We start from the raw sequence: 27,454 nt of genomic DNA, 5'->3' as shown, positions 1-27,454 counted from the left end.
GTTAATGAATTGGAAAAGTATTAAAAATTTGTTTTGCAAAAGGAAATGTTTTTAACTCTATAAACCATTGCAACAACTATTGATTGTATTTCTACCACAACAAGGCAGGCGGAGGCTGATTTATGACAGCAACCCACCCTAACTATCTAACCAGATTTAATACAGTTGCTATCCCCTGACACTATGATGTATATTTTTGTGGCAATCTAGAATATAATTTGCAAGGAGTAAAAGTGTGTTCTTCAGCCATCAGCCATAAAGCTGTCAGGGGAGGGTCTCCAGTGCTGTCCATGGGACAGTGATATAGTGAGGAGGACTGCGAAACATCATGGGAGAATGAGGGGATCTCAAATTTATGGATATGAGCATTTTCAAGAGACTGTGTTGCTACTGATTTTATTTTAACCATAAACCAAAGGTAAAAAAACCTTCATAATAATACACAGTTGTTACCAAACCTCACTTTTCACTGTCCAGCAAAAAATTCAAATGGGGTTTTACTGTGTAAGTTGACAATTTGTTATTTAGTTGTCTGGAGATAGCTGGAAACTGCTTTCCCCCTGGGAACTTAGAGGTCCAGGTTAAGAAGAGAAGAGAAAGGCACAGTGAAAGTTCCTGGCCTCTTCTTTTCCTTCTTTACTTGATACATTCCACCTTTAGCAGAATTCTAATAGCAAATACTAAAGTAATACAGAAAACATAATCTTTTCCAGCCTGAAATGCTTGACAAGTTTTCTATGAGCATTTTTCTTGGGGCTCTCAAGAGCCAATGTCAAAAGAAATAGCGCTTACTTCATATCCAGCTGCCACTCTGTGTCACCCAGCACAGAAATATGGTAGCCAGAAGGACCCGTATTTGTGTGGAGGTGGTTGCCACACAAATCCCAGGGGTCCCTTCCCTCATAGGCAACAGCAGAGATGGAGCATTGACATTGTCAAGGTGCTTCATGGGGCTGGTTCTGGAACAGCTGCTCACAGCATCTTCTCAAGAGGGTCGGTTAGAGAGGATCTTGCCAGGGGAATAGAAGGATGTTGAGGCTCTGGAGCAAGTCCAGAGAAGAGCAACGAAGCTGGTGAGGGGGCTGGAGAACAGGTCTTATGAGGAATGGCTGAGAGAGCTGGGGTTGTTTAGCCTGGAGAAGAGGAGGCTGAGGGGAGACCTCATTGCTCTCTACAACTACCTGAAAGGACGTTGTAGAGAGCAGGATGCTGGCCTCTTCTCCCAAGTGACAGGGGACAGGACAAGAGGGAATGGCCTCAAGCTCCGCCATGGGAGGTTTAGGTTGAACATTAGGAAAAAAAATTTCACAGAAAGTGTCATTGAGCACTGGAACAGGCTACCCAGGGAGGTGGTTGAGTCACCTTCCCTGGAGGGGTTTAAGGGACGGGTGGACAAGGTGCTAAGGGGCATGGGTTAGTGTTTGATCGGAATGCTTGGACTTGATGATCCAGTGGGTCTTTTCCAACCTGGTTATTCTATGATTCTATAGAGCCAAAGGGATAAGGGTAAGGAAAGAGCATGATTTAGGTGCCTTAAGGAGGAACACTCACAGTCACAAGCTACTGAGACACAAAAAATTGTGCAGATGCCCTGAGATACCTGCATGGGTTTGCAGATCCAGCCGGTACCTTCATTCTTGGGCTGGCAAGCTTACAAGGAATCCTCCAGCAGATAAGCAGCCCATTTTCTACCTAGTTCTCATCAATTGCTTCACGCAAAAAAAAAAATCTAACGATTTGTTACAGGCAGAGCTAATAAATACCTTGACAAGCATTTTTTTTCTGAGTTTCAACCTAGACTGCATTAAATAGGTGAGCAGTAAGTACAAGCAGCCTTCCTTTCCCTGAACCATTCCCCCGCTGTCTTCCCTCTTCTGTTTCTGAGGCTCTGCAATACCCCAATCTCATTAGGGTTTAGGGGTTTTTCTTTCATTTTTTGAATGTTATTACATCACCCCCATTGGGAGTACATCAGCTTCTCCAGCAAATCTCACAGTAAATCTGATCCACAGGAGCACTAATACATCCAGAGATGCTCCAAGTGAATTTCAAGGTGGAAAGCAAAGAGTACAGGAGGACCACAGGGACCTGCTTCAGTCTGAGTGACTGGCACTGTAGCAGGCTGCTCCAGAGAAAAATCCATGTTTTGCAGCCTCTGAGGATGCCTTATTTACCAGGAGCATAAAAAATGAACAAACAAGAACAACAAACCCTAAAGTTAACCACAGAACACAGCCCCTCCTGGAAACGAGCTGAGCATATTTTCTTTAGTTGACTAATTCTTGTTTATTTTTTGAAGGCTGCTGCTGTAAAATTCACAATCCAATTACAATTTCCAGGCTGAAAGAATGGCTTCTAATTGTATTGTTTTCTGTCATTGCTAGAATCATTGCAAGGAAGGATTAATGATGTACGATTTCGTTCCCCATACAAGAATCGGATCTCATCGTTCTCAAATGATTTATAAAAGACATTAAATAAACTATTAACAATGTTTTTCCAACAGAAATGGGCTGTACCATAAACAGTAAAACTGAAAAATACGGATTTGTGCTGTGTTCCTGTGCATTAGAAATGACGATTGCACAGCACAAACCAAGGATAAATGGTATAAACTTGAAATTAGAAAGAAAACTCAGGCGACACTTGAAATGTGGGACTGGGATAAGTTGGTGTCCAGCCTGGCAGGAAACTTCAGCATGACTTTGGATAAATCCTTTAGCCAAGGGGAGGAGAAGCGCATCTCTAGATAGAGCCAACCTAGTTGTCCTTCTAGTGTAGTTGGATCCATGTAGGTGTGAACACATGCACCTTGGGTGTCTAAGTTTCTGTGATAAACAGTAGACATCAATAATCAATTATGGATCAATGATCAAATGTGTTACAGAGATTCTGCTGTCCTTGCCTTGTTTTTCATATGCATTTCCCCAGCATCCAGTTCTGCCATGTGTCTAAACTTTCGGAAATGGACATGGATCTTGCCCCAGATTCCGTGTTTCAGAACAGGGTTGAACCACCATTCAGGCTGACATCTATGGAGCTCCAGCTGGATTTACTCCCAGTTCATCTACGCTGTAGGAAAGAAAAAAACATCTAGTGCCTGTCTAAATCTCCCACCTTTTGCTTCTCCTCCTTGCAGCTGGAGCTAGTTAATAGTAAGTCTTGCAATCTGAGCACAGAACAAGAAGGGAGAGGATGACCTTCAGCAAGACACAGTCCTTCAGGCTGTGAATGCTTCAGAGACACTTGTAAACACAGGTGTACGCGCACATCTGTCTGCACATAACAGCAGCTGTTTTCAAACACAGCTTCGAGCCCACAAGAGCCCTTGCAGTCTCTCCCATGCAAGGGCTGACACCAAAGACCCTGAGCCAGCTTGTTCTCATCCTGCAGATCACACCCAGAGAAGGAGACTGGTCCAGTCCCTAATGGATCTGCTCACCCACTGCCCTGGGCACCTTCAGCACAATAAGCCCGGCAGGCACAGCAGTGTGGAAGATGCTTTTGTTTCAAGGAGCTCAATCTCCTGCTTCTCTCTAGAGAGTCAGCAGTTGGTGACTATTGTATAAGGGCTGTTGTCAGACACTGGTTGGGTTTGTTGTTGGCGTGGGGTTTTTTTCCCCCTCTTGTAAATGTAAAAATTCCTTTTAGGCACAATTAATTCCTCTCTTCTCTAACAGCCCCACCTCTTCTCCCTTTTTATGCCCTCCAGTTTTGGGCAACTGAAAAAAAAAGCAGAAACAAAGAAAAATCAGATTTTCTAAGCCTTTTAAAAAACAAAGTTATTTCTTGTCCATTAAAAAATGAAGACAGGTATTTCTCTAAGGCAGGTCCTATTTGATTGCCAAAGTCACACAATTCAGACAAGATTACTCATACCAGCTTGAAAAAAAAAACAGAAGAAATTTCAAGACCACAGGCACACTGAGAACACCGGGAGGAAAAGGAGCTGGGTTCTTTACCAGATCTCCCCAACTCACATAAAAGGATATGATCATAAATCAATATAACACCCAGAAAAAATAAAGTAGTAGTGTTCTGTTTTCATCTTCTATTTCTCCGGCACAATCTGAGCCCTCGAGTTCAGAGCGAGAACCAAACCCATGTTTTAGTGTCAAAACCTGCCATCTAGAGAGCAAAACCGCAAATGAAAAGAAATAGGTTTGTAGGCTGTTTGGCTTTTTTTTATTATTATTTTAAGCAAGGACCTCGTAACACTACAGATGTGCTGAAAACTATAAATTTGCTGTGCTTTCTTTTACAACAAAACCAGATTTTAAGGGATCCTTAATTATGTATCTGCACAGCACAGGCATCGTTACAGGCTATTGCGCCTACTCCCAGCACAAACACTGCTATGTGTGGTTTAGTGATTATAGGACAGAAAAAAAAAACATTTTTCTCCCAGTTTTATAAATTTCCTTGGTTTGTGTAAACAGAGAGAGGTCTTCTTCCTTTCCATTTGACACTATATGACTTGCAAAAAGCACATAAGTTTCTAACAAGAAGTTTTGGGTAATTTGTGTGGCAGTGAACTGTCTGGGCTGGAGTCTGCTAATAAGGTACGGATGCTCAGTAAGTCTGATAAATATCAGGCTGAACACACCACAGGCCAGAAAACCCTGGACTGCAACCACCAATAAAATAAAACAAAAAATGAAAAAAAAAAAAATCACAGTACACCTCTGAGAAAGTTTCCTGAGGTTTTAAACTGGAGCAAACTCTCAGATTTCCATTTCTAGGGTAATATCCTGTGTGCATCTCAAATTCAAATGGAAAAAAAAGGAATATTTCCTTTTGAAAACAGAAAAGTTCAGAACTGAGTGAAGAAAAACCTCCAGAATCGTAAATTTTGATTCCAGGTCAACTCAACACTAAACCACATACTCATAGATAAGAGGAGAGGGTTCTATCAAAGTAATCCCTCCCTAAAAGGCTGCCTTATCAAGTTTTTCATTCCTGCACAAATCTCTAGAACGTGTCCAGTCTCGGGGCTCTCACGCCTTATGACATTTTGTAAGAGGCAGAAGGGGGAGGAAAGAGAGGAAGGTGAGACATTGATACAAATTCAGAATAGCAAACTGCTCTTTCATTGTGAATTGCTTTCCTTACCTTCCACTACCACTTATCTCAGTTAACCCACAGGGAAGGGTCCTCAGTGCTATGAACTGCACAGAGCAAAGGTTCAATGCTCGTTAAACACCAAATCCCAAGGTGCTGCTGCCTATAGCAGCTCACGAGCCTTAAGTACTGGAAAACCATGTAACACCCACTGTAGGTCTGATAATGAGGGATTAAAATATTTCTCTAGGTAATAAAATGGTTTGGGTTGGAAGGAACCTTAAAGATCATCCAGTTCCACTCCCCTGCCAGGGGCAGGGACACCTCCCACTGGATCAAGCTGCTCAAAGCCTCATCCGACCTGGCCTTGAACATCTCCAGGGATGGGGCAGCCACAACTTCTCTGGACAACCTGTGCCACTATCTCACCACCCTCATAGGAAAAAAAAATTCTTCCTAACATCTTTTCTAAATCTCCCCTCATCCACTACCCCTCCACTACCCCTCATCCCATCACTGCACTCTCAAATAAAAAGCCCCTTCCCAGCTTTCCTGTAGACCCCTTTTAAGTACTGAACAGCTGCTAGAAGGTCTTCCCAGAGCCTTCTCTTCTCTAGACTGAACAACCGCAGCTCTCAAGCTCTCCTCACATGGGAGGTGCTCCAGCCCTCTGATGACCATTGTGTCCCTCCTCTAGACGAAGACATGTAGTATAAACCCCTATCTAATTACTTGTAAGGTTCTGCAAGTCAATGCCCAAGAGATTTTTCCTTTTGGTCTTACAATTTCTGTGGAAAATGTCAAATCTGGACTCTTCTCTCTTCAACAGCTATTTCTAGTTACCATGAAGTCAGGAGCTGCCTCAGCCTTCCCAGCCCTGTACAGATGCTCCAGGAGGAATAGCTCACTTTGTAAAACATCCTGGATCTGCTCTCTGTGCTTAAGAAAACACTAGTAGGCTCCTCCCCATATTATCAGACTTGGAATCATAGAATCATTCAGCTAGTAAAGACCTTTGAGATCATCGAGTCAAACCATACTTGTCAACTACTAAACCGTATCCCTGAGCACCTCATCTACCTGTCGTTTAAACATCTCCAGGGATGGTGACTCCTCCACTCCCCTGGGCAGCCAGTTCCAGCTCCTAAGAATTCTTTTGGTGAAGAAATTTTTCCCGATGTGTAATCTAAGCCTCTCTAGGTGCAACTTGAGGCCATTCTCTCTCATCCTATCACTTGTTATTTGGGAGAAGAGACCAACACCCACCTCGCTACAACCTCCTTTCAGGTAGTTGTAGAGAGCAATAATGCCTCCCCTCAACCTCCTTTTCTCTAGGCTAAACAACCCCAGTTCCTCCATCTGCATCTCATAAGGCTTGCTCTCTCTCTCTCGCAGACACTTTTAAAAAAAGATTTAATTAACCCTGACCAGTGGCAGGCAGCAAGAAAGGAAGGGCAGAGATAATGGTAAACTGCGTAAATCATTACATTTCTGCAGGTAATACTTAATTCCACAGTTTCAACACAATTAAGAGATTTTTCTTTGGGCATCACAAGGTGGTTACCACTTTGAAGCCACCAGCACAGAAGCCAGCCCCTACGGTTCTTCTGGAAACCACTGTCTCCCAGGGCTCAGATCCTGTCGTTTTCTGCCCCAGTTTGTTCTGCCTCCACCTCTCACTTGGCTGCTGCCAGGGGATTCAATCACTAGACCTGCCAGGGACCACTGCCCACATCTGAGCAGAGGTCAGTCACCACCCCAGGCTGGAGGAAAACACGGCTCCGTGGGTATTGTCATTCTGCCTAATTAGCAGCCCCCTCCCAGAGCGCAGCCTCTAACTCCTTGTCACTAGTGAGGCCCATTAGTGAGCACTCCCCTCCTCACCTGAAAGCTTGAAATCTATTTTTCGATCTGCAGAGAATTAAGTTGCATCTTTGATTCAACTAAAACCATCCAGATCATCTCAATACAGCAGCTGGATTATTTTAATTAGCGCTGTGCTAGGGCCCTGGGGAATATCAATTCACCACAAAAGGAAGCAGATGAGCAAGAGGATAACAAGTAGCACATCCAAAAGATGGGACAACTTGAAGAACTGTGGTGAACCTCAGAAACTGTGGACAATAGCGATTGAGAAATCCACCACCAATCATCTCAATAATCCCATACAGTTTTAAGAATACCATAAAGAGCAGTTGAGTACGGAGCTGAACATCTCTCCCCAGCCTCTCCTTCCTTCTCCATCTCCAGCACATAACACAGACCCTATGTGACCAAAGAAATTGCCATCAATGTTTTCATTTGTTTCCATAAAGTAAATCTTATGAAATCCCCTTGATAAAATTATGCTCTGACATGAAATTCTAAGAACAAAGGTACAACTTACCACTGTCTTCCCTCAAAACGCTGCATAACAAAACATTCATCCTGGAAAATGGCATTAACAGTAGGAAAAAAAAAATCATGCATTAATACATCCTAAAAACCACAAAACGCATAGGATTCATTAGGTGCGACAGACCTGCAATCAACCTCAAAAAGAATTAATAACATCAAACTCAAGGAGCACCTAGTGAGAATTTGGGTATCAGTCAAAGACAATCATTGCCCAGTAAGAGGGAAAAAATAAAAGCATTAGTGGATCTACACCCTTTTCTCTTTGTTCAAGAAAATCAGTGTGGCAACAAATTCCCCCTACCAAAACGAACATCTAGAATTTGTGTGTCAAATGCTTAGTGATTTATGGACAGACACCATCGCCAGGTCTTAATCAAGGAAAAAAAAACTATTTCATAGAACTTAATGAGAACTCAGTCACATTAGCAATGTTTCTCCTGTACATAAAAACTAAGTTATAAATTAGCAATAGGTTTAAGGCTCAACATGAACTTTTGTCTTTAAAAAATAAATACATTAACAATTTTCCAGATCAGATTACTTGAAATATTTATTCAAAAGTACATACAGTATGAAACAGATGTGAATACATTTCCCAGAGAAACGCTGCCATTAGCAGTGTAAGACGCTCTGACGATACTTGCCAAGTGCATATTTTTAGGCAGCAAGCGAAAACTGAAAAATTTAAGCCTTTCTGTCAAACAAGGCCAAATTTCTTCCCCATCCTCTGGTGATGCTCAGTCCCAGGGCAGCACAGGCTGCTGCCCCAAGGTTGAACAGAGCCAGGCAGCTGCAGACCAGGTGACAGCTGCAGATGTTAGAATCAAGGTCACATTTGTAAACCCATCCTCAGGTTTCAGGAGAAGAAGAAACACTTTCTCAGGGAACAATGGTCACTGGAGTTTATGGTTGTCTCCTAAAATAGTTGGTGCCCTCTAGAAGAGCTTCTAAGGAGCAATCCCTAGCAGGAAACTTACTGAACCTCGATTTTCCTGGAAGGCAATGATGAAAGTCAGGCAGCTCATTAAGAAACATTACCCATCCCAAAATTCCTGTTGTGGAGAAGCCCACCACTATGCTGAGTTACTCTGATTTCCAGGCTCGTAAGATGACAGGCTGCAGTATCTTGACATTCACAGATGACCTGCGCTCTTACACAGACTGAGACACGTTGGCACTGGTATTTCTCTAGTTCAAGCGCACCATTCAGTCTTTTTGCTCCAGATTAAACCAGGCACCACCAGAACACTGAGTAAATCTAGTAAGAAAACTCCTACCTGTTGTCATAGGCTTTATCAAGTGATTTACTACTCAATAGTGCTTTCAGCCAGCTAGTGACAGGATGTTGGGTTCATTTTAGTAAATCCTGCCAAGGTAAATAACAGCATCTGGTCTCTGTGTCCTGAGGCCTGTATCACCTGACTGATGTCTGACTGTGTATGAAACATATTAATTCACATTCAGTGCAGCAGAGATATGACCCGTACTCTAATGCATTTTGTCAGGGCTTAACTCTAGGAACTGTAAATGTCAGCATCAAGATACCTGCTCACTGCTTGCATTCACAGAAGAAATTCCACAGGCATTTGAGTAAGAAAACCAAGAAGAGTTTTAAACAAATAACGACGCAAGTTTTCATAACAGCACCTTTATGGAACACCACGTTAGCTTTAGACAAGTGCCAGGTTACATGAACTTCAAGCCTTCCACATAAAGAAAGCAATCTTGGTTTTAGTCCATCCTGATAACACATGTAACATTCATTTGTAGGCACAGTGCTTGGGCTATTTAAGTAAAAAAAGGGCTTTCCATTCCAGTGCTGGGAGTGGTTAACAAGAAAGTTACCTTATTACAATCTTCTCCTGAGAATAATAATTCTCCTCCATTATGTCCCAGTGCTATTAGGATTTCAGAACACACAAGCAATGCAATCCTAGTTAAGATAAAGAGGAAATTAAGGTAAAGCTAAAGACCAGATCATTTTCATAGTTACAGACAATTTTGAGTATATACTTGCATGGGAAATTAAGATTCATATTTGTGAATAAAATTCCATCTCTCTGCACAACAAAAAATTCCTTGCCAGTAGAGGACTACCCTGTGCATAGCTCATCAGCCTTGAAAACGAAGTCTGGACTTCAGGCGTATCCAGCTACATGGACCAACAAGCAACCCCTTCAGATCCAGCAGCTTTGGTTTAATGGACGGAAACTTAGGCCTGTTGTTCAAACAAACCTAGTCGCCTGAAATGAACAAGACTGGATTTTTTGAAAATAAAGCAAATTGATATCCACATAAAGTCAGTGCCTTGATCCCTAAAAGCATCTCTATAAGCAACTTTACCTTAAAAACGGGCAGTGCTTAAGTTAAAAAAAGATTATTTTGTTTATGATGAAGGAACAGCTCTGCTTCAGGATCTCAAAAGATGAATCAGATTTAGTAGTAGATTTATTAATTTGCTGTGATTTACAATGACGTGAGAATGTCTGCACCAAGAAGACATCAAAACAGGTCTAGCCAGGAGGTTTATGGCTTCCAAGTCAAATTCATAGACAGTCACTGGGGCAACTGAAGATTAGCAGACAAAAGACAAGCGGAGGCCAGGTGCTGCGCTGATGGTTTGGAGACAGTATTCCAAAGAGTCGTCTTTTACAGCAACTTCCTTTTCTCAAACTCCTGCAAACAGCACACAGTGAGTCAGGGGGGAAAAAAAACGCTACTTCATTTTAAATTACTTCATATTTATCTTAGCAAACCTGATTTTAGGAATAAAAAACTGGAATTAAAAATTAAAATATGAAATGCATAACGTGTGCAAGTTAGGGGAAAGGAGAAGCATCCCATCTCATATTAACAAACCAGCCACAAAAAAAAAAAACAGTAATGCTAAACCACAATCAGTGCATTGCACTCAGATTGCAATTCTGTCAAGGAAACATTTGCTCGCAGGCATGGCATAACAGGCCTGAAAAACACTATTTCTGCACGAGAACTGCAGTAGAATCCTTACAGTAAAGGATCCAAGGCAGGGAATCAATGAAAAAAACATTTTCATTTTAGTAAAGGAATTAACACAACAGAAGAATGGAAGAATCCCACAGCAGCCTTTGAAGATGCTATACTATAAAGTCACAAATACCTAGTACAGCTGAATTACGCATTTCCTCTGGCTGTGAAATAATGACTTTTTTATATTAATTAAGAAAAATGCAAATAATCCTATTCCATACTTAAGTTTTTCAGCTGTATGCATTCAACCATAATTCTGAATTAGTACCTAAAAATTGATGGACCTATATGCCAAAACCTTCCTTCCTCAAATATCCTACTTTCAAAGAATGTTTTCATATTTTAAATTAATTCCAGTTCTTCACATTCAGAAAACACAATTTAACAAGTTGCTACACCTGAAAGCAAAATGTCATCTCTATTTTGCTATGTTTGCTTTCACATAAAGACAACATTACATATATTGTATGTATGTAACATGTATTATCTAAGTAATAACTGCAGCTTGTTCAGTCAACAGAGTTCTTAGGTTTAAACAAGTTTAGAGCAACAGAGTAGCTGAGTAGCAGATGTACTCCCAATTTATATTCCCTCAAAAGTAGCATCTTACTCTGGATATATATATACACACATATACACATACACCAATTTCCAAACAACGAACCTTGTAGATGGTGCTACCTAGCTGAGCAGGAGACATGCTGACCACAACACCCGCACTCTGAAGAGCTGCTATCTTCTCTTTAGCTCCACCCTTTCCCCCAGCAATGATTGCTCCAGCATGACCCATCCGCCTGCCCGGAGGAGCAGTCAGACCGGCTATGAATGAAACAACTGGCTTGGCATTTGGACCCTGTGAAAAAAAGTAAAGATATTGTTTTATATGGGGGAAAGTGAGATGAAAACTAATTCCAGATGGCAGATTTTTTTTTTTTTAAACTATCGACCAGCCAGGCAAAGATATTAAACAGTGTGAGACCTCAGACAACATGGAACGAAGATTCTGAAGAGTGTGGAATACTTTCTTTCCTGATAACCATCATAAACAAGAAGCAATCAGAAACCCTAGAACATCTCTCTACAGAGTCATTTATGCTACAAAAACCAGAATGTTCACTACAAATTTCATTACAGGACTAGAAATCCAAAATTGACACCACTCTCAAGTTAGATTTAACCTATATAAAGCTCCAAATTTCAACACTTCGTCTTTAATAAAAACATAACTGTTTTGGGTTTTGGTAAAAAGAGATTGAACCGAGTTTTCAATGGCATGGCAGAAGAAGATAGCCAACTACCAAGATGTCTAGAAGTAAGCTGTTTAAGACTTACGGTATTGTTTTCTTTCAAGAACGCTGCAGCATCTTCTTCAGCATTTCCTCCAATTTCCCCAATCAATATGATCCCCTCAGTATGAGGATCCTTCAGGAAGACATCAAGGCAGTCAATAAAATTAGTTCCATTGAAGGGATCGCCTCCAATCCCTGAAAACAAATTGAAACCACAAAAAAAAAGACTAACTCAAGATAACGATATTGCATTTGCAATAAATTTTCAAAGTAAATTTCAGCAAGAGTATCCCCCAAAGCCTCATAGGAGGGGTAGCTTTGAAGGCTCTTCCCAAGTCACAATACCAAATTTCTGCTCCAAACATCTCTCCCACAACTTACAGAAAGTTTTGATATCTGAATAATCACTTTTCAAACCATAAGCAAAATATTATGCCTTATACAGAGGCTCTCTCTAAGACACAGCAGGACCTAGATCCCAGCTCTAGAATTTGGCTGTAAAGATACTGAATTTACTTAACATGCCCAACTAAATGCCTAAGAATGTCCTATCCCTTTAGAATATTAAACTTCTTGGGAAAATTTGTTTCCAATATTGCTGGCAGTTCTCTGTTCAAAGTTGGTTTTTAGGCTTTTATTAATCTGACGTGGAAATGACAACAGAGCAAGGTTATGCTCTTCGTAGCACATAGGGACCTCATTTCTCAACATAACTGCCATTCATAATTTCTTGCAAAAATAAGTTTATTTGCATTTATTCCTGTAAATAAAAAGCAGATTAATCTAGGTGTAATAGGCTGCTTCTGAGGAAACCTACCAACACAGAAAGACTGCCCTAATCCAACTTGTGTTGTCTGATGAACAGCTTCATATGTCAGGGTTCCAGATCTTGACACAATACCTTTAGGAAAGAAAAGGAAATGAACTTAACACTAACACAGCTAAGCGCATGACTAGAGGCAGCTGTTCTTATATTCATGACAAACACCTTAATATATTGAACAGAAGATGCCAGGTTTTCCAGCTATCCCTGCCAAGACATGAAAATTCTATATAAGATTCCATCTGTACCATTTCTTGGGTGGCATTTTTTAACACTCAATTATCAACAGACTAAACCTGCTCAGAAAGTCAGTAATAGTGGCTGAGATAGCACTCCTCAGGCTGCAGCTTTATCAGGAAAGAAAACTAAAAACTAAACAGAAGAATATACTTGTCTTATGTGTGAGTAGCTGGTGCACTGAACTTGAAACAGTGCTGCAACTAACAGTTAAAAGAATTCTGTATTAATCACATCTCTAGTATGCCCAAACACGATTAGTCCTCAGAACAAAAATCACAGAATCATAGAATGGTTGGGTTGGAATGGACTTATAAAGATCATCTTGTCCATGCTGCACAACTGCAAGTTATCATTATTAAAGCATTTGTTACTGCAGGTCGCTGCTTTACACATTCAGCATTTTGTAATGTAAATACTACAAAGAAAAAATATCTCGTATATATTACATGAAACCACAAGCCTAGTTTTAAATTCAGGATGGACGGTAATGGAGAGCCCAGATCAGGAGCAAAATATTTGCACAGGGTGGGTTTTTTTTTTTTCATTTTTCCAAGTCAAGATTTCTGTTGACACTACAAGAGGGAAGATATCCATGAAAAGTAGACATAATCTTCCATCTACTTAAAGTCACCTGACAAGGAATATAATAAGAATATTGCATGAACAGAGGAAAAGCTAGACCCCCTAGAATAACAACTTTAGTTTTACCAACTGTTTATACTGTTAGACAGCACAGAAATCTGCAAGCAAAGGTGTTTTTCCTTGCAGTGTTTGCAAAGGGCTTCCTGTTTATAATTAAGATCAGATTGCCCCACAGAAGCTACAAATAAAGGTCCAGGGACTGCTGCTATTTTTATAGCTTGCATTCTAAGATTATCAAATGATTCTTGGATGCCTTTCAGTAAGAGTACTGCAGAGCATATCACCAAAGGTCATACCATTAGAGGAAGCTGGGAGGATGGCAAAGTTACATTTTTATTCCCTAATCCTTAAATCACCATTGAAAATATTTCCAGCAATAGTGGGCAACTGGACTCAGGATTTAAAATATTGTTCTGTGCTTGATGTGTTTTATGTTCAGATTATATCTTGTGACTACAAGACATTTCTTGTAGATAGTTAGAAAATCTTAACAGAACTCCAAATCAGAAGGGAGCTCAGATCAATATCAGTTGATCTTTCACAGCAAGGGAGCAATGTCTTGATGGTATCTACAAAGGTCATAATTGCAATCATCTAATATTTAAATTTCAGGTCCATAGGTACTTCTGAAAGCTGGAGGTGTGACACAAGTGTTAATGCATCCTCCAGCATTCACTAGGCACAGGTTATTCTCAAACCAGAAGTGGTTAAGCAGCAGAGACAGTGTCTCGTGTCAGAAAAACTGCACCAAATTCATGCAGTTCAAGAGCACTGAACAGGTTTACTCACAGTAAACACACTTTTCACCCAAAAAAAATGTAATGTTGGAAAGGGTACTGTGCTCAAGCTAAACTGATTACCAGTTGATCAGATGACAGATCCCAGCGACATATGCTGCCTACAATGTTTCTGAAGCTCCAAGTAAGTACAAATACATGTTTTGGAAGAATTTTCTTTATAGCTCCCAAACAGCATTATTTTAAAAATAATCAAGTTATTCTTTCCAAACTGTAGAACAAGGAACCACCAAAAGTCAGGACAAGAGAGCTGCATGCAACAGGTTGTGTTACTAACATATGATAATGAACAAGTCATTGTCTTTTTGACCTGAATTCCGCTAAGATGTGAGTATATTTGTCACCTCCATCCACCATGGAATAGTTGTCTAAATTATCACATCATAAACTTGCCTGTAATCTCTTCTCTTTGCTATAATACTGAGCTCACTATAGGTGTAGGATCCTAGTCCTCAGGAGCCAAGGTATTGGAAGGAACCATGCCGGAAAGCTTAGTGCTCTCAAATCCTAAGATAAATGGAGGTATCCTCTAAGAAGGGTGTTAAAGAAACTAAGTCAATCACATTACTTTAGGAAACTTCCAAGCGCTTTGTCTTTACCAAGTGCTTTTGTCTCTAGTGCCTCAGTACTCAGTGCCTACTACAGTGGACTGACTGATTTTGGCCCTCAGGATCGATAATGACAAAGTTCATTTACAAACTGAAGAACAGACATGCTGTTACACAGCGTGTCAACTGTCTTCAGGGCAGGATGCGACTAGCCTCGTGAATAAGAACACTAGAGCACCAAACTTAAGTTTTAGATGATGCATAAATATTCAAAAACTCACCAATTCTTCCCTTCTTGTGAATGTGACCAGGCATGATACCAATTTTACATTCTCCAGGCTAAGGAAAGAGTAGGAGATGTCAGATAGAACATTCAAACCACCACTAAGAATGGTTCAGCCCTGGAAGAATTCCAAAAGTCACTTACATTGATGACTCCAGGGCAGTTGGGGCCCACTAGTCGAGTCTTATCCTGCCGAAGCAGTCTGTGTTTAACCCGAACCATATCCTGCTGGGGAATACCTTCAGTAATGCATACGACTAAGGGCATTTCTGCATCGATTGCTTCATTGATCGCAGCAGCAGCAAACGGAGGAGGTACGTATATAACAGTGGCAGAAGCACCAGTTTGTTCTTTGGCCTACAATTGACATAACAAAGAAGATATTGAGCATTTAGTGAGGCCAAGGAGAATATTTGACAACTAGTCATTTAGAATATGTCCAGCCACAGGCATAAATTAAGTACATGGATATGTATTAATTTACTGTAATCAAAGCAAGCGTTAAATTCACAAGTGATGAGACAAACACAGCACAACTACTGAACTGAGAACTAACCAATGTTTGGGAAGGATCTGCCCCATGAACACCACCATAAATCCCCGCAGATAACAGTTTGCTAAGAATTCATCATCCACACCAGAATCAATCAGAAAATAGTTGAATGCATCAAATAAGTAATTCCAGACTCTCAGTTACACAGAGGAGGCCAAACTCATGCCTGACCACACTGAATGCTCCTCCTTTTACAAGGCTTATTTCACTCTCTGCACAGTGACATCCATGGCTCAAATGTTTGTTTCTTCAGTGTGAGCAATGGAGTAGCCCTTTGCCAGCACTGAATCGTCTGCCCTCCAGTAACTGCTGCTAATTACCTCCTTCACAGAGTTAAACACAGGCAGACCCAGATGAGTTTTCCCCCCTTTCCCTGGAGAAGTTCCTCCAACTAGATTGGTGCCATAGTCCAATGCCTGCTGGCTGTGAAAGGTGCCCTAAGAGAGAGAAAAATAAGTAAAGTTAAAAGGCATGTAATAGCAAATAAAATGAATCAAGAAAAGTTGATGTTATCCATAATTCTCAGGGCAATTTATGGCACATAAATTTACAATGATAAGGGAGGTTTTCACTACATATGTACAACCAGCTACTTTGAAGAGTGCATCAACATGTTTTAAATGCATTCCACACATGCTATGTTTTAATTTTAAATCAGATTACAGTGCCTGCACACTAAAGGATATTTTGTGGTGTGTTGGTAATCATAGAATCCTTTGGGCTGGAAGGGACATTTAAAGATCATCTAGTCCACCCCCAACACCCAGGAGCAGGGACATCTTTAACTACATTAGATTGCACAGAGTCCCATGCAACCTGGCTTTGAAGCTTTCCAGGGATGAGGACTCCACTACTTCCCTGGACAACCTGTGCCAGTGTTTCACCACCCTCACTGTAAAAGATTTCTTCTTTGTATCCAGTCTAAATCTACCCTCCCTTAGTTTAAAACCATTACTCCTTGTCCTGTCACAACAGACCTTGCTAAAATGTCTGGTCCCCATCTTCCCTATAGCCCCCCTTTAAGTAATATATTTCTAATACACCTGTAAACATAGCAGCCACATTTTGTTTTCCACATCAAGCCTGGCAGATGAGAAATACTATGACAAAACAGAAGAAATTGGCATTTGCATCCATGACTGGCTGATAGTTTTAGCAAAAGCAGTCTTTTCCTCTTGCAAAAAAGGAAAAGAGTGAATGTGAGAAAATTATTAAGTACCCTGAAATAAAAACATAAATTTAGTTCCTAAGTGTTGACATTCACAGACATTTGTGAAAGAGGCACTTCTAGAATGGTAAGATTTTCATAGTTTTTTTTACAAATCTCCCTTTACAAAGAAACCCTTTCAGTTGGATACAACGAAAAAGCTTAAGATCAAAATGAACAAGAAAAATCAAAAGTAATATAATAGAGATGACTCGAAATCAAGTTTTAAGCTTGTGCACAAGTGAAAAAGTCAACTGAATTTGAGAAAAAGAAAATTCTAATTGGACCAAAGAAAGGAAACTACAGTGCTGAAGGGACTCACTTGATCATGAGTCCAGCTTCCTATCAACATGGACAAAGCCAATATATAATATCTTGTATAGGTGACTGGTTCTGGGCCAGCTAACTCTCCGAACTGAAAGGATTAAAGTAGTTCATATACATACCTGTTTGCCTGTAAAACCTTGACAGATAACCTTTGTATTTTTGTTAATATACAGATTTTTCCTTGATGCCGAGTAGGAGCAGTGTCGTACTCCATTCTGTTGCACTAGAGGAAAAAAGAAAAGAGAGTGCAAACCATTAATCCACTGCTTTGTTAGCCTCCAAATGAAAAAACATCCTAACAAGTAAATGGAAAGATATTAATGTGTGTATCGAAACAGGAATTGATCCAGCAGTTCATGTTTTCAAAAAGCAGCTCTGAGAGTTCTAAGTATTTAGGACTTGTTATTCCAAGACGTTAAACACCTGTAGGTCACTATCACTGTGATTATTCAGTTTGCTAGGAACCAGGATAGATATTTCTCATATTCAGTACTTAATATCAGAACTTCAGTCATGCCTAACAGACAGAAACAACATGTTAACCACTATTTTAATTTGCAAATGAATACAGAATCATGGAATGGTTTGGGTTGGAAGGAACCTTAAAGATCATCCACATGAACCCCCCTGCCAGGGGCAGGGACACCCCCACTGGATCAGGCTGCTCAAAGGCTCATCCAACCTGGCCTTGAACACCCCCAGGGATGGGGCATCCACAACTTCTCTGGACAACCTGTGCCAGTGCCTCACCACTCTCAAAGTAAAAAAATTCTTCCTAATCTCTAACCTAAATCTGCCATCTTTCAGCTTAAAACCATTACCCCTCATCCTATCACTACACCTGATAAAGAGCCCCTTCCCCATCTGTCTCTGCCTTCTAAGAAATTCTACAGTGGCAGAGGAGAACTGAAATCCCGATACCCCTGACTCTGTTACAACATAGGTAGTGTTTATACCTTCTGTGAACATACCACAGTCCATATTAGACAATGAGAGATACTCAAGAGGTCAAGAGTCCCTCAGCCCTGGTGAAACCTAATGCCAAGCAAGACATACAGGAAGAGACCTTTTCCCAACAGATGCCCGGCTACCAGTGTGTAGGCATCACTGATTGAAAAGCACATGGGCTTGTGAGGAAATACAATCCTCCAGATACTCCACGAGAATGATTTTCAATTTAGTTCTCGCAACTCCAGTCCAGAAAAAAAACAAAACAACACAACTACAGAGAAACAGCACAGTACATACTGGTATCAAAAAGACACAGAGAGTGATTGCATCTCTGCTGAAGGGAAAGATATGTTGACATCAAATGATAAAAAAAGAAATGTACAGAATATTACCACGCAAGATGGCTTGAGATAAGAAGGAAAAAAAGAGTATAAAAAGGATGCTCACAGTGCCTATATGCATTGCCATAAGCTTTTTCAAATTGTGGAGTTCTGAGGGGATCAGAACAGACATACTCCATGCAAGTGTTTTAAATTAAAGCCACATTTTGTGTTTACAGTGAGCACGGGAGGGTACAATTCTAGTACAGAAACTGCCATCAGTATGCTGCTATATACCTCTCCAACTCTATTAAAACTTTTCCACTTAAGATCTGAGAAAATAAAAAGTGAAGTTAAAATAAAAACAAGAGATTATGAATCAGGTTCCTTGGATTGTTCCACATACTTTCTCAGGCATGTCTGAACAACAGAGTAATTTCTTTTTCTTTATTTTAGGAAGGAAGCAAAAGCTATTCAGTGGAAAAAGACAAAAAGATGGGGAGGGGGGAAGAGTACTCTTCAATCTAAACTGTTAGTGCACAGAATTTATTGAGATGCATTATTACGACCTTGTAATAACATAATTTCTATAAGGTAATAAAAAAGCATAGAAAATTTAAGATCCATACATATCCATATGTCTATCACAAAACGCTACATAGCAGAACTGTTCCACAAGTACTTTGCCAACTAAATTCATTTATACTACTTTCGTGCTTGACTTCCAGTCAAAGAAGAGTGAGAAAAAAACTATAACCATGCCAGAGGAAGCCTACAGACATCAGTGCTATCACTAAACCTTTCTCTGTCCTCAAAAAGCGCTGACAAACACGGGACATCAACTCCAACCACCACCTGATGTTCTCTAAGGAACTGTGGCAGCACGTCGCCTTCAGACCAACATAAAGTGAAATTCAACTAGATTTTGAAGAGAAATGTACAGATTAGCACGCATTAAGCGTTTAACAGAAGTGGTAAAAGGGTTATCAGCTTACTGACCTGCAGGGGTTTAACCTAAATCATATCCTTATCCACAAATACTGTTACAAAACTTGTTACAAGGAATAGAAATACAAAGCAGTACTGCACAAAATATGGCTTAAGCTCAGTTTTAATGAACAGGGTTATGAAGCCATCTGTGGGAGGGTATAGAAAAGCCTTGCTGATCTTCTCACTATGGAACACAGCACAGTATGGTCTTCCTGCCTGGTCAACAGCTTCACCAAGTGAAACCCAGCCTTGAGAAAGGCAGAGGGTGATCCCCCTTGTGAAGAGGCTGTTACAGGTGTGACCATCACCAGCAGTGCCTCGCAGAGAATGGTCTGGGTTCCCAGGAGTATGGGAGTGCCTGTTCTGAACGCCCTCTGATTGGCCTGCAAGAGCAGAAAATGAGCAGGCAACACTAAACAAATGCAAAAAAAAAAAAAAAAAAAAGAAGTTTTACACATATTGTCTGTGCTACAACGCAGCAGAACAAAAGAGAGCTGCTTGCCAGGCACACAGCACACTCATGAGCTTCAGTATTTTGAAAAACATTTAATAATCCAACCTTTAGCAAATAGTTTCTTCTTTCTCTGTAACACAGAAGTGATTCTACAGTTCTAGTTCAGCCATTTGCTCCATTTCTAGTCTCAGCTATTTATAACCTTGCACAAAAATGATTTTGAAAACTTGTTTGTCAATTCTCCATTTTGAGCAGTCTACACAGGTATATTTTTCAAGGATAAGAAGCTTTTGAGCATTTTCCACAATATCGAAGTACCACAAAAAAAACCCACAAACTGACAGATATTTATCTTTATGCACTGATAACTACAAACCAGCTTAAATTCCAAGCTTTGTAAGGATTTACTCTTGAAAACTGTGCTGCTCAGATGACTGAAGAGCTCTGGTTCAGAGAAAACACAGCTGGTTCAAATAAAGCCTGGCCATAGGCTTGAGCTGTTTGCTCTCTTCAGAGAGAAGCAGCTTAGCACAGTCACATGGCTGAGAGCGATACAGTTTGAGAGAAGTTCTTTTAAAAATCACCTTGCAGTTTCTAGGCTGGGTGGGTGTAAGTTTTGATGGGTTTTTAAACTGATGTGGTGCAGCTTCACATTCTTCCCCATGGCCTTCTCTGAAGCAATAAAGTTTACCCCCAGTTATCACCACCCAAGTTCACAGCAGGTACAAGTCAGAAATAGAATCCAAGTCTCAATTTCCAGCCAGGGCCTTCATTCACTAGCCTGTACTGTACACAACTTCCAACACTCATTCAGGTAATTGCTTCTACTAGTCAAAATTAGAGGGTCAAAGCATGCTGATTCAAAAAGACAGGAAAAAAAAAATATTTGCTCTTCTGGTTACCAAGATTCAGCCATGAACAAGCAAAACTCACTGGTGATGCTTCTTTAATGCACACATCTAAATTACAGGCTAAATTACAAAGTTGCAGGCTGCAGGGGAAGCCCTGGAACATAAGCACAAATCTTACCAAATCAAAATCTTAGCAAATGCACTCTGAACTGCTGTATTCTGTATAATCAGAGGTCCAACACAACATTACTGTGCCCAACAAAGACCCATAGCAGACCTTTTAAAAAGACTATTACAACTAAAATAAGAAACTGGATAATCTTTCCCAGGCAATCCTTTCACTTCTGCCCCATCCCTGTTCTGTTCTACACAGTTTGTGGTTTAAAAAAAGAGTCACGTAATCATAGAATTGTTTGGATTGGAAGGGTAGTTAAACATCATCCAGTTCCAACCCCCTGCCATGGACAGGGACACCTTCCACTGGATCAGGTTGCTCAAAGCCTCATCCATCCTGGCCCTAAACACTTAAAAGGATGGGGCATCCATGACTTCTCTGGGCAACCTGTTATTTCCAACACACACTGCCGGTAGTTACTCTTGCATTTCTAGGGAACAAGGCCCTAGCCAAACCCAGAACTCACTGCAGTCCAAGTAACAGGAAAATCCAGTTACATTCACTTCTCAAAAGAAAACTCACCATTTGTAGCCTTGCATGGGGCTTTAAGCACACTTGGGTATTAGAAAAACAACTCTATCTAGAAAAATACCATATAATTTATCATGAAGTTCAAACGCGAATTTACACCTTAAAAAGAAAACTGACACACTTGCCAGGTATTTTAAAGCGCACATTAAATGTAAATACTGTTTACACTGAGCTTTCAGGCACTCCTTGAGCAGCACAAATCTCATATAAAATGGTAACAATTCAAGCTACATTTGCCCAGCTTATCTGTGTTGTGCAAGCCAGCTGACAGAACAGACACTAAGGGCGAAACCCCTTCCTCACACAAGCTTTACAAAGCTGAAAACTTGTTATTTTCAGGACTTCTTGTAAGATTTCCTAGACCTACAGACAGGAATCTGAAGTGCCTCTCTCTTACCCACATTTATCCAACACAAAAGAAAAAAGCAAGCTAGGAAACTGAGGAAGCAGCTGAGGGTGCTCATAAAAATAACTCAATATAAAAGCCAGGTGAAACAGCAGAAATTCCTTTCTAGAAGGACCTACACCACCAGCAGACTGACATGTGAAAGTGAAATTCTTCCTCTGTTTCTGCTCGAAACAGCCAGAGAATTTGGAGACTAAAGATGTTCATTTTCCTTTACCTATGAAAGAAAAGAAAAAAAGCTTTAGAAATCTTACAGGCTCTAACACAAACAGGAAAATGGAGGCCAGTGCAGTGGAAACTCAGGGAAGGATGTACGTACAGATCGTTAGTTAAAACACTTGGAAGTTTTTTTTTCCCCCCTCACACACATCCTCCCCTTCTTATTTTCCATCAGTTACAAACTTTCACTTCGTTTCTGAGAAATCCTTTCAATGTTTTGTGCATGTTTAATCTGCATTTTTATAACCACTTCCTTTTTCCTCCTTCTGCCTAGGAACACATGGCCTGAAGAGGACAGAACAGGAACAGTTCCAGACGGCTTCTTACATTACAATAATGTTTAGATGTTAAAAAAAAAAGGTTTGGCAAAGAACTAAGTGCTGCAGCAAATTTCAGAGTTTACTGACTAGAAGCTTGATATTAACATTAATATCCCCCACATAGTTTCCCATCCTAGATATTTATTAGGTTTTGGGTTTCATTATCAGGCCATGTGCACACATCAACACACACAACTACATTTTGATAATTCTCTCCCTTCCCTAAAGAGTACACCCTTAAAGACATAAGTTACATCAGCAGCAGATGATCCTTATTGACAAAGAAGTTTCCACGCTGTTCAGAAATTGCTTAAAATATCTTATTCCTGGTTTTAAAGAGGATTATGTGCTGTGGGGATTTCTAGGAATCATGCCGCAGCCTCTCTTCTCTCACCTTTCCCTTGCCAAATTACTGTTAGTTATGGAAACCTCAATCTAAGAACATGGTGTAGCAGTTGCAGAATTAAGTAAATTTATCAGTTTGTAAAGGACAGATGAATTACTACAGTAACTACATTAACCGAGACTATGACCAATGGGCAAATGACAGCCAGAAAAAATTCAGTCATTTCAATACACCCCTCATTCCTAATCAAAAATTTTTAGGAAAAGAGTTTTCACAGAAAAGGTCATTGGAGAGCCGAGCAGGCTGCCCAGGGAGGTGGTTGATTCACCTTCCCTGGAAGTGTTTAAGGCACGGGTGGACGAGGTGCTAAGGGACATGGTTTAGTGTTTGATAGGAATGGTTGGACTCGATGATCTGGTGGGTCTCTTCCAACCTGGTTATTCTATGATTCCATGAAAAATTCCTGCTCATTGTGATGTACATTACCAGCCACACAGGGTCATAGCTTTTTTTTTCAAATGCCACTGTGTTTTCTTTCTCCCAAATTTATGAAGCTGAAATAAAGTGAAGCATCTCAGCAAAACTGCAGGCCTCTGAGGAAATAAGCACATTCTCCTTAGCACAAATCAGCTATTTCTTGTAAGCCAACAAAATGTTTTGCTCCATGCATACTCCACTAAGAATATTTGTGACTAGAGGTTTGTGAGCTTTCCTCCCTCCACACTGTTGACATAAAAACAAATAACCAATTCTTCAGTTGGGATTGTTATTTCTGCAGCAATTCTTTCCCAGGGTTATTCACATCATTTACCATAATCTTTTAACCTAAGAGCCCTACAAAGCCCTGTAATGCGCCCAGAGCATAAAATCCCTAATCCTGACACTCCGATCACAGTTAAATTGCCTAAAGACTCTCTTCAAAGTAAGATACAGACCAGCACAAGTCTTCCTTAACTCTGCCCCTACACAATCTGTGCTTCAAGCTGATCTTTGACCAAGCACTCACCATTCACTGACATATCTCACACTGTTTTCTTGACTCTCTGAACTGAATGAGCCTTACGATACACACCCAGCACGTTTGCTCCAGCAAAGCAGCAACGAAAACAGATGTCACATTACTTTTGCAACAGAACAGACTGGGAACTCATGATTTTAAATCACCACTGAGAGAAGCAATGTTAATTATTTGTCACTGAAAATGTACATACAAAGTCCAAATCTAAGGTTTTGGCCGCCTTCATAGTTTGTAATGAGTGTCAAACCAAGAAAAGCAATGTTTCAAATGAAGGACTATTTCATCTTGCAGGAGTTTCTTTAAAACATTTAATGAACTGTTGCAAACAGAACACTTCTTGAGCCACTTAGACCACTTCTATCCTCTCCATCTCCCAAAATCATCCAAAGCACTCTTCCCTGCATCTCTCACTACTATTTGTAAAGGAAATGAGGTGGGTTTTTAACATGTAAAACTGCACCCAAGGGTAGCTTTGCTGCGAGTATTAATTAACCTAAAGTGGAGGTGCTACATTCCCATCTGTTCCCCTCTATCAGAACCAATTCTCAGCAGACTCAGGGGAGCTGAACTAGCAGAAATCCACAGTAAAGTAAGACTCAAGGGAGCTGAATTCTGAGCTTAACTGGCAGAAATTCACATTAAAGTAAGAAAACAGAGATTCCTGCTTACCAAGGACAAGAGGTAGGAAAGGATACCTGAGGGGATGGTAGGTCTGTCACTGGAACAACTCAAGCAAGTTAAAAATGTTCTGGGATTGTGTTACCAGACCCTGACCTGCAGGTTGCCACCACACTAAGACAAAAAAGGCTTTGTGTGCAGTGAAGTGAGGCAGGTTTAAGTTTGTCCATTTATTTTCAGCTGCAAGAATCAAGATTAACGCACTAGCTCCTTAGTTCAGATTCCAGGAAACAGCTCTTAAACCTAGGCATACCCATACTGATTTCAGTAGAGGCTGTACAAAAAAAAAAAAGCATGCTGAGAAGAAAAAAAGCACTTTATTTTTTTCCATGACCTTCAGAACACCACATATTAAAACTTTCAAGCTGAAGAATTACTCTCAGACTGCTTGAGTGCTCCATAACTAAAGGCTAATTTTCTTATTCTTGACAATGAAGAACAACTTTGCCAACTTCCGTTGAAACCACAGGATAATTTAACAACCTCAAGAGGTCTCTAGTCCCAGCTAGCACTCAAAGTGATCTTGTGTTGAAACAGGAAAATTTAGGGACTTCAAGAGGTCTCTAGTACCAACCACCACTTGAAGCAACTTGGTCCAGCTCTATCAACACCCTCTGAGCCTTGAAGAGTTTTTAGTACTTCCAGGGATGTAATGGAGAGAAGAGTTTTTCTAGGTCCCCATGCCAAGACCTGACTGCAAAAACCTTTCCTAATTTCTAAAACTTGGTTTTTTTGCAGCCTCACGTGCTCTGCACTGCCAAGCACTTCTGAGGAGAGCATGTCTCCCCGACCTGTCCTGGAGGGCAGGCAGTAGGCACTGGTGATACAAGAAGTATCTACTCCACTATTACAAAACATGGAATATTTCTGATTTAAAGTTTCAGCTGAGTAACTGTATTTTTTGAAAGTTAGACAGGATATCCCTTTGATAGCATGTGGGTTTTTCTAAACACCTTTTCCAGACACTCTTCATTCTTTGGAGATGATAACATCATGTGTGAAGCATGATCTGTGCTGAACAGATGTCTCTTCTGTAATCGTCTCTGTTTGCAGACTTCCCCCATCTCAAATGCAAGGGTCAGGCAGAGACCTGGCTCCAAAGCTCTGAATTGGCAAAATTTGACTGTTGTGGAATTCAGAAAAACATTAAAAGTAGTTGGAAAGTAGTAAATTTGATAAGATTCCTAGGAAAATTTACACGTATGATTTTAAGTGGGACATACATTCTGAAACCAGCTCTTGTCTCGCTATTCAGGATTGATGTAGATCTATCCTGCCTCACGCTTGCTTTCTAAAACTTCAAAACAAGAGTTCATTCGCCGACATTTTTGGTATCAATAGGACAATCTGGGAACCCAAGAGGTCTCTAGTCCCAACCACCACTCAAGGCCAACTTGTGCTGAAAGCACAGGATCATTTGTCTCGCTGCATGATTGATTTGATATCACTCCCTCGCGTTACCCAAGTCTTATAAAGGTCACTCACATTCTAAAACTCAAAACCGGATTTTAAGAGTTTATTTGCTGGCACTTTTGGTATCAACAGGACCATTCAGGGACATTGAAAGGTCTTTAGTTGCAAGCACCCCTTGAAGTGACTCATTCCAGTTCTACCACCTCTCTCTGGGCTTGATTAAAGGCCGCTTTCTTTCTAGAACACCAAAACGAGTCTCAAGAGAGTTTATTTGCTGGCATTTTCGGTATCAGCAAGATAAATCAGGATATTTGGGATATAGTCCCAAACACCACTAGAAACCAACTTGTATTGAAACAACCGGATAAGTGAGGCACCTCAAAAAGTCTTTAGTCCCAATCACCCCTTGAAGTGACTCAATCCAGCTCTATTGGTTCTCTCTGAGCCCGATTAAAGAATGCTTGCTTGCTAAAGGTCCAAAACAAGTTTTTAAAGAGTTGATTTGCCAGGATTTTTGGTATCAACAGGACCATTTAGAGACCTCAAAAGGTTTCTGGTCCCAATCATCACTTGAAGCTGACTAGTACTAAAAGCACAGGATCATTTGTCTTGATACACGATTGGTTCAGATCATTCCCATCCTTATAAGGAATGCCTGCATTCTAAAACTCAAAAACAGGTTTGAAGAGAGTTTATTTGCCAGCATTTTCAGTTTGCACAGGATAAGTTAGGGACCTCAAGACGTCTCTAGCCCCAAACACACCTCGAAGCCAACTTGTGTCAAAACAACAAGGTAAGTTAGGCACCTCAAGAAGTCTTTAGTCTCAACCATTCCTTGAAGCAACTGGAGCCAGCTCTGCCGCTTCTCTCCGAGCCCGATTAACGGATACTCGCTTTCTAAGACGCCAAAAGCACTCCTAGAGAGTTTACGTGTTGGCATTTTCGCTGTCACCGGATTATAGCACCGCCCTCGCCTGTGTCCTGGCGGCCGAGCGGGCCCGGAGGCGGCCGAGCCCCGGCAGAGCGACTCCCCCGCCGCCTCCCCCCGCAACCCCGCGGCCTGGCGGTGACCTTGCCCCGCGCCGCCGCCTCCCCTCACGGCCTAGGGAGGAGGGGGCGCAGGCCGCGGCGAGGAGCGGCCGCCGGGCAGCGGGGAGAGCCCCGCACAGGGACCCGGCGGCGGGAGGAGGGGCTGAGGGTGCCGACGGGCCGGTACTCACGGCGAAGGAAGCGGCCCAGGAGGCGGGCGGCGGCGCGGCTGCAGTGAGACATCGTCCCCGTCGGCAATGGCAGCGGCGGCCCGGCTCTGCGCACGCCGGCGCGCCGCGGGGCAGCCCCGGCGCCGGGATTGGCTCCGCCGTGAGGACCCCACCGCGGCGGGAGCCAATCAAAGGCGAGGCGGCGGGGAGGGGCCGGAAGCGGCGCCGCGAGGCATTGTGGGTGTTGTAGTTCCGGGGGTGTGAGGAGGGGGTGTGAGGGGGCAGAGGCCCGCCGCTGCCCTAAGAGCTCCTGAATTCAACCCAAACCCAAAGTTTCATAGAATCATAAGTCACAGAATCCTAGAGAGATCCTAAATTCAGTCCACATTCAAGGTTTTATAGAAACA

At 41.3% G+C, this 27,454-nt stretch overlaps 1 protein-coding gene across 1 annotated transcript; it reads right to left on the bottom strand.

Moving 5' to 3' along the window:
• Window positions 1-7,990: 7,990 nt before the first annotated feature.
• SUCLG1 (succinate-CoA ligase GDP/ADP-forming subunit alpha) lies at window positions 7,991-27,195 on the bottom strand. Its single transcript, XM_069856547.1, has 9 exons — window positions 27,069-27,195; window positions 17,296-17,399; window positions 15,963-16,079; window positions 15,234-15,446; window positions 15,088-15,145; window positions 12,574-12,657; window positions 11,800-11,951; window positions 11,132-11,320; window positions 7,991-10,134 (listed from the first exon to the last, which is right to left on the bottom strand). The coding sequence occupies exons 1-9, from the start codon at window positions 27,118-27,120 to the stop codon at window positions 10,108-10,110; spliced, it is 996 nt and encodes a 331-aa protein (XP_069712648.1). The 5' UTR covers window positions 27,121-27,195; the 3' UTR covers window positions 7,991-10,107.
• Between the last annotated feature and the right edge of the window lie 259 nt (window positions 27,196-27,454).

The sequence above is a fragment of the Phaenicophaeus curvirostris genome, chromosome 4 (genome assembly GCF_032191515.1).
Source record: "Phaenicophaeus curvirostris isolate KB17595 chromosome 4, BPBGC_Pcur_1.0, whole genome shotgun sequence".
Lineage (NCBI taxonomy): Eukaryota > Metazoa > Chordata > Aves > Cuculiformes > Cuculidae > Phaenicophaeus > Phaenicophaeus curvirostris.
The sequence above is the reverse complement of the archived record's forward strand: the minus strand, read 5'-3'. Positions and strand labels throughout refer to the sequence as shown.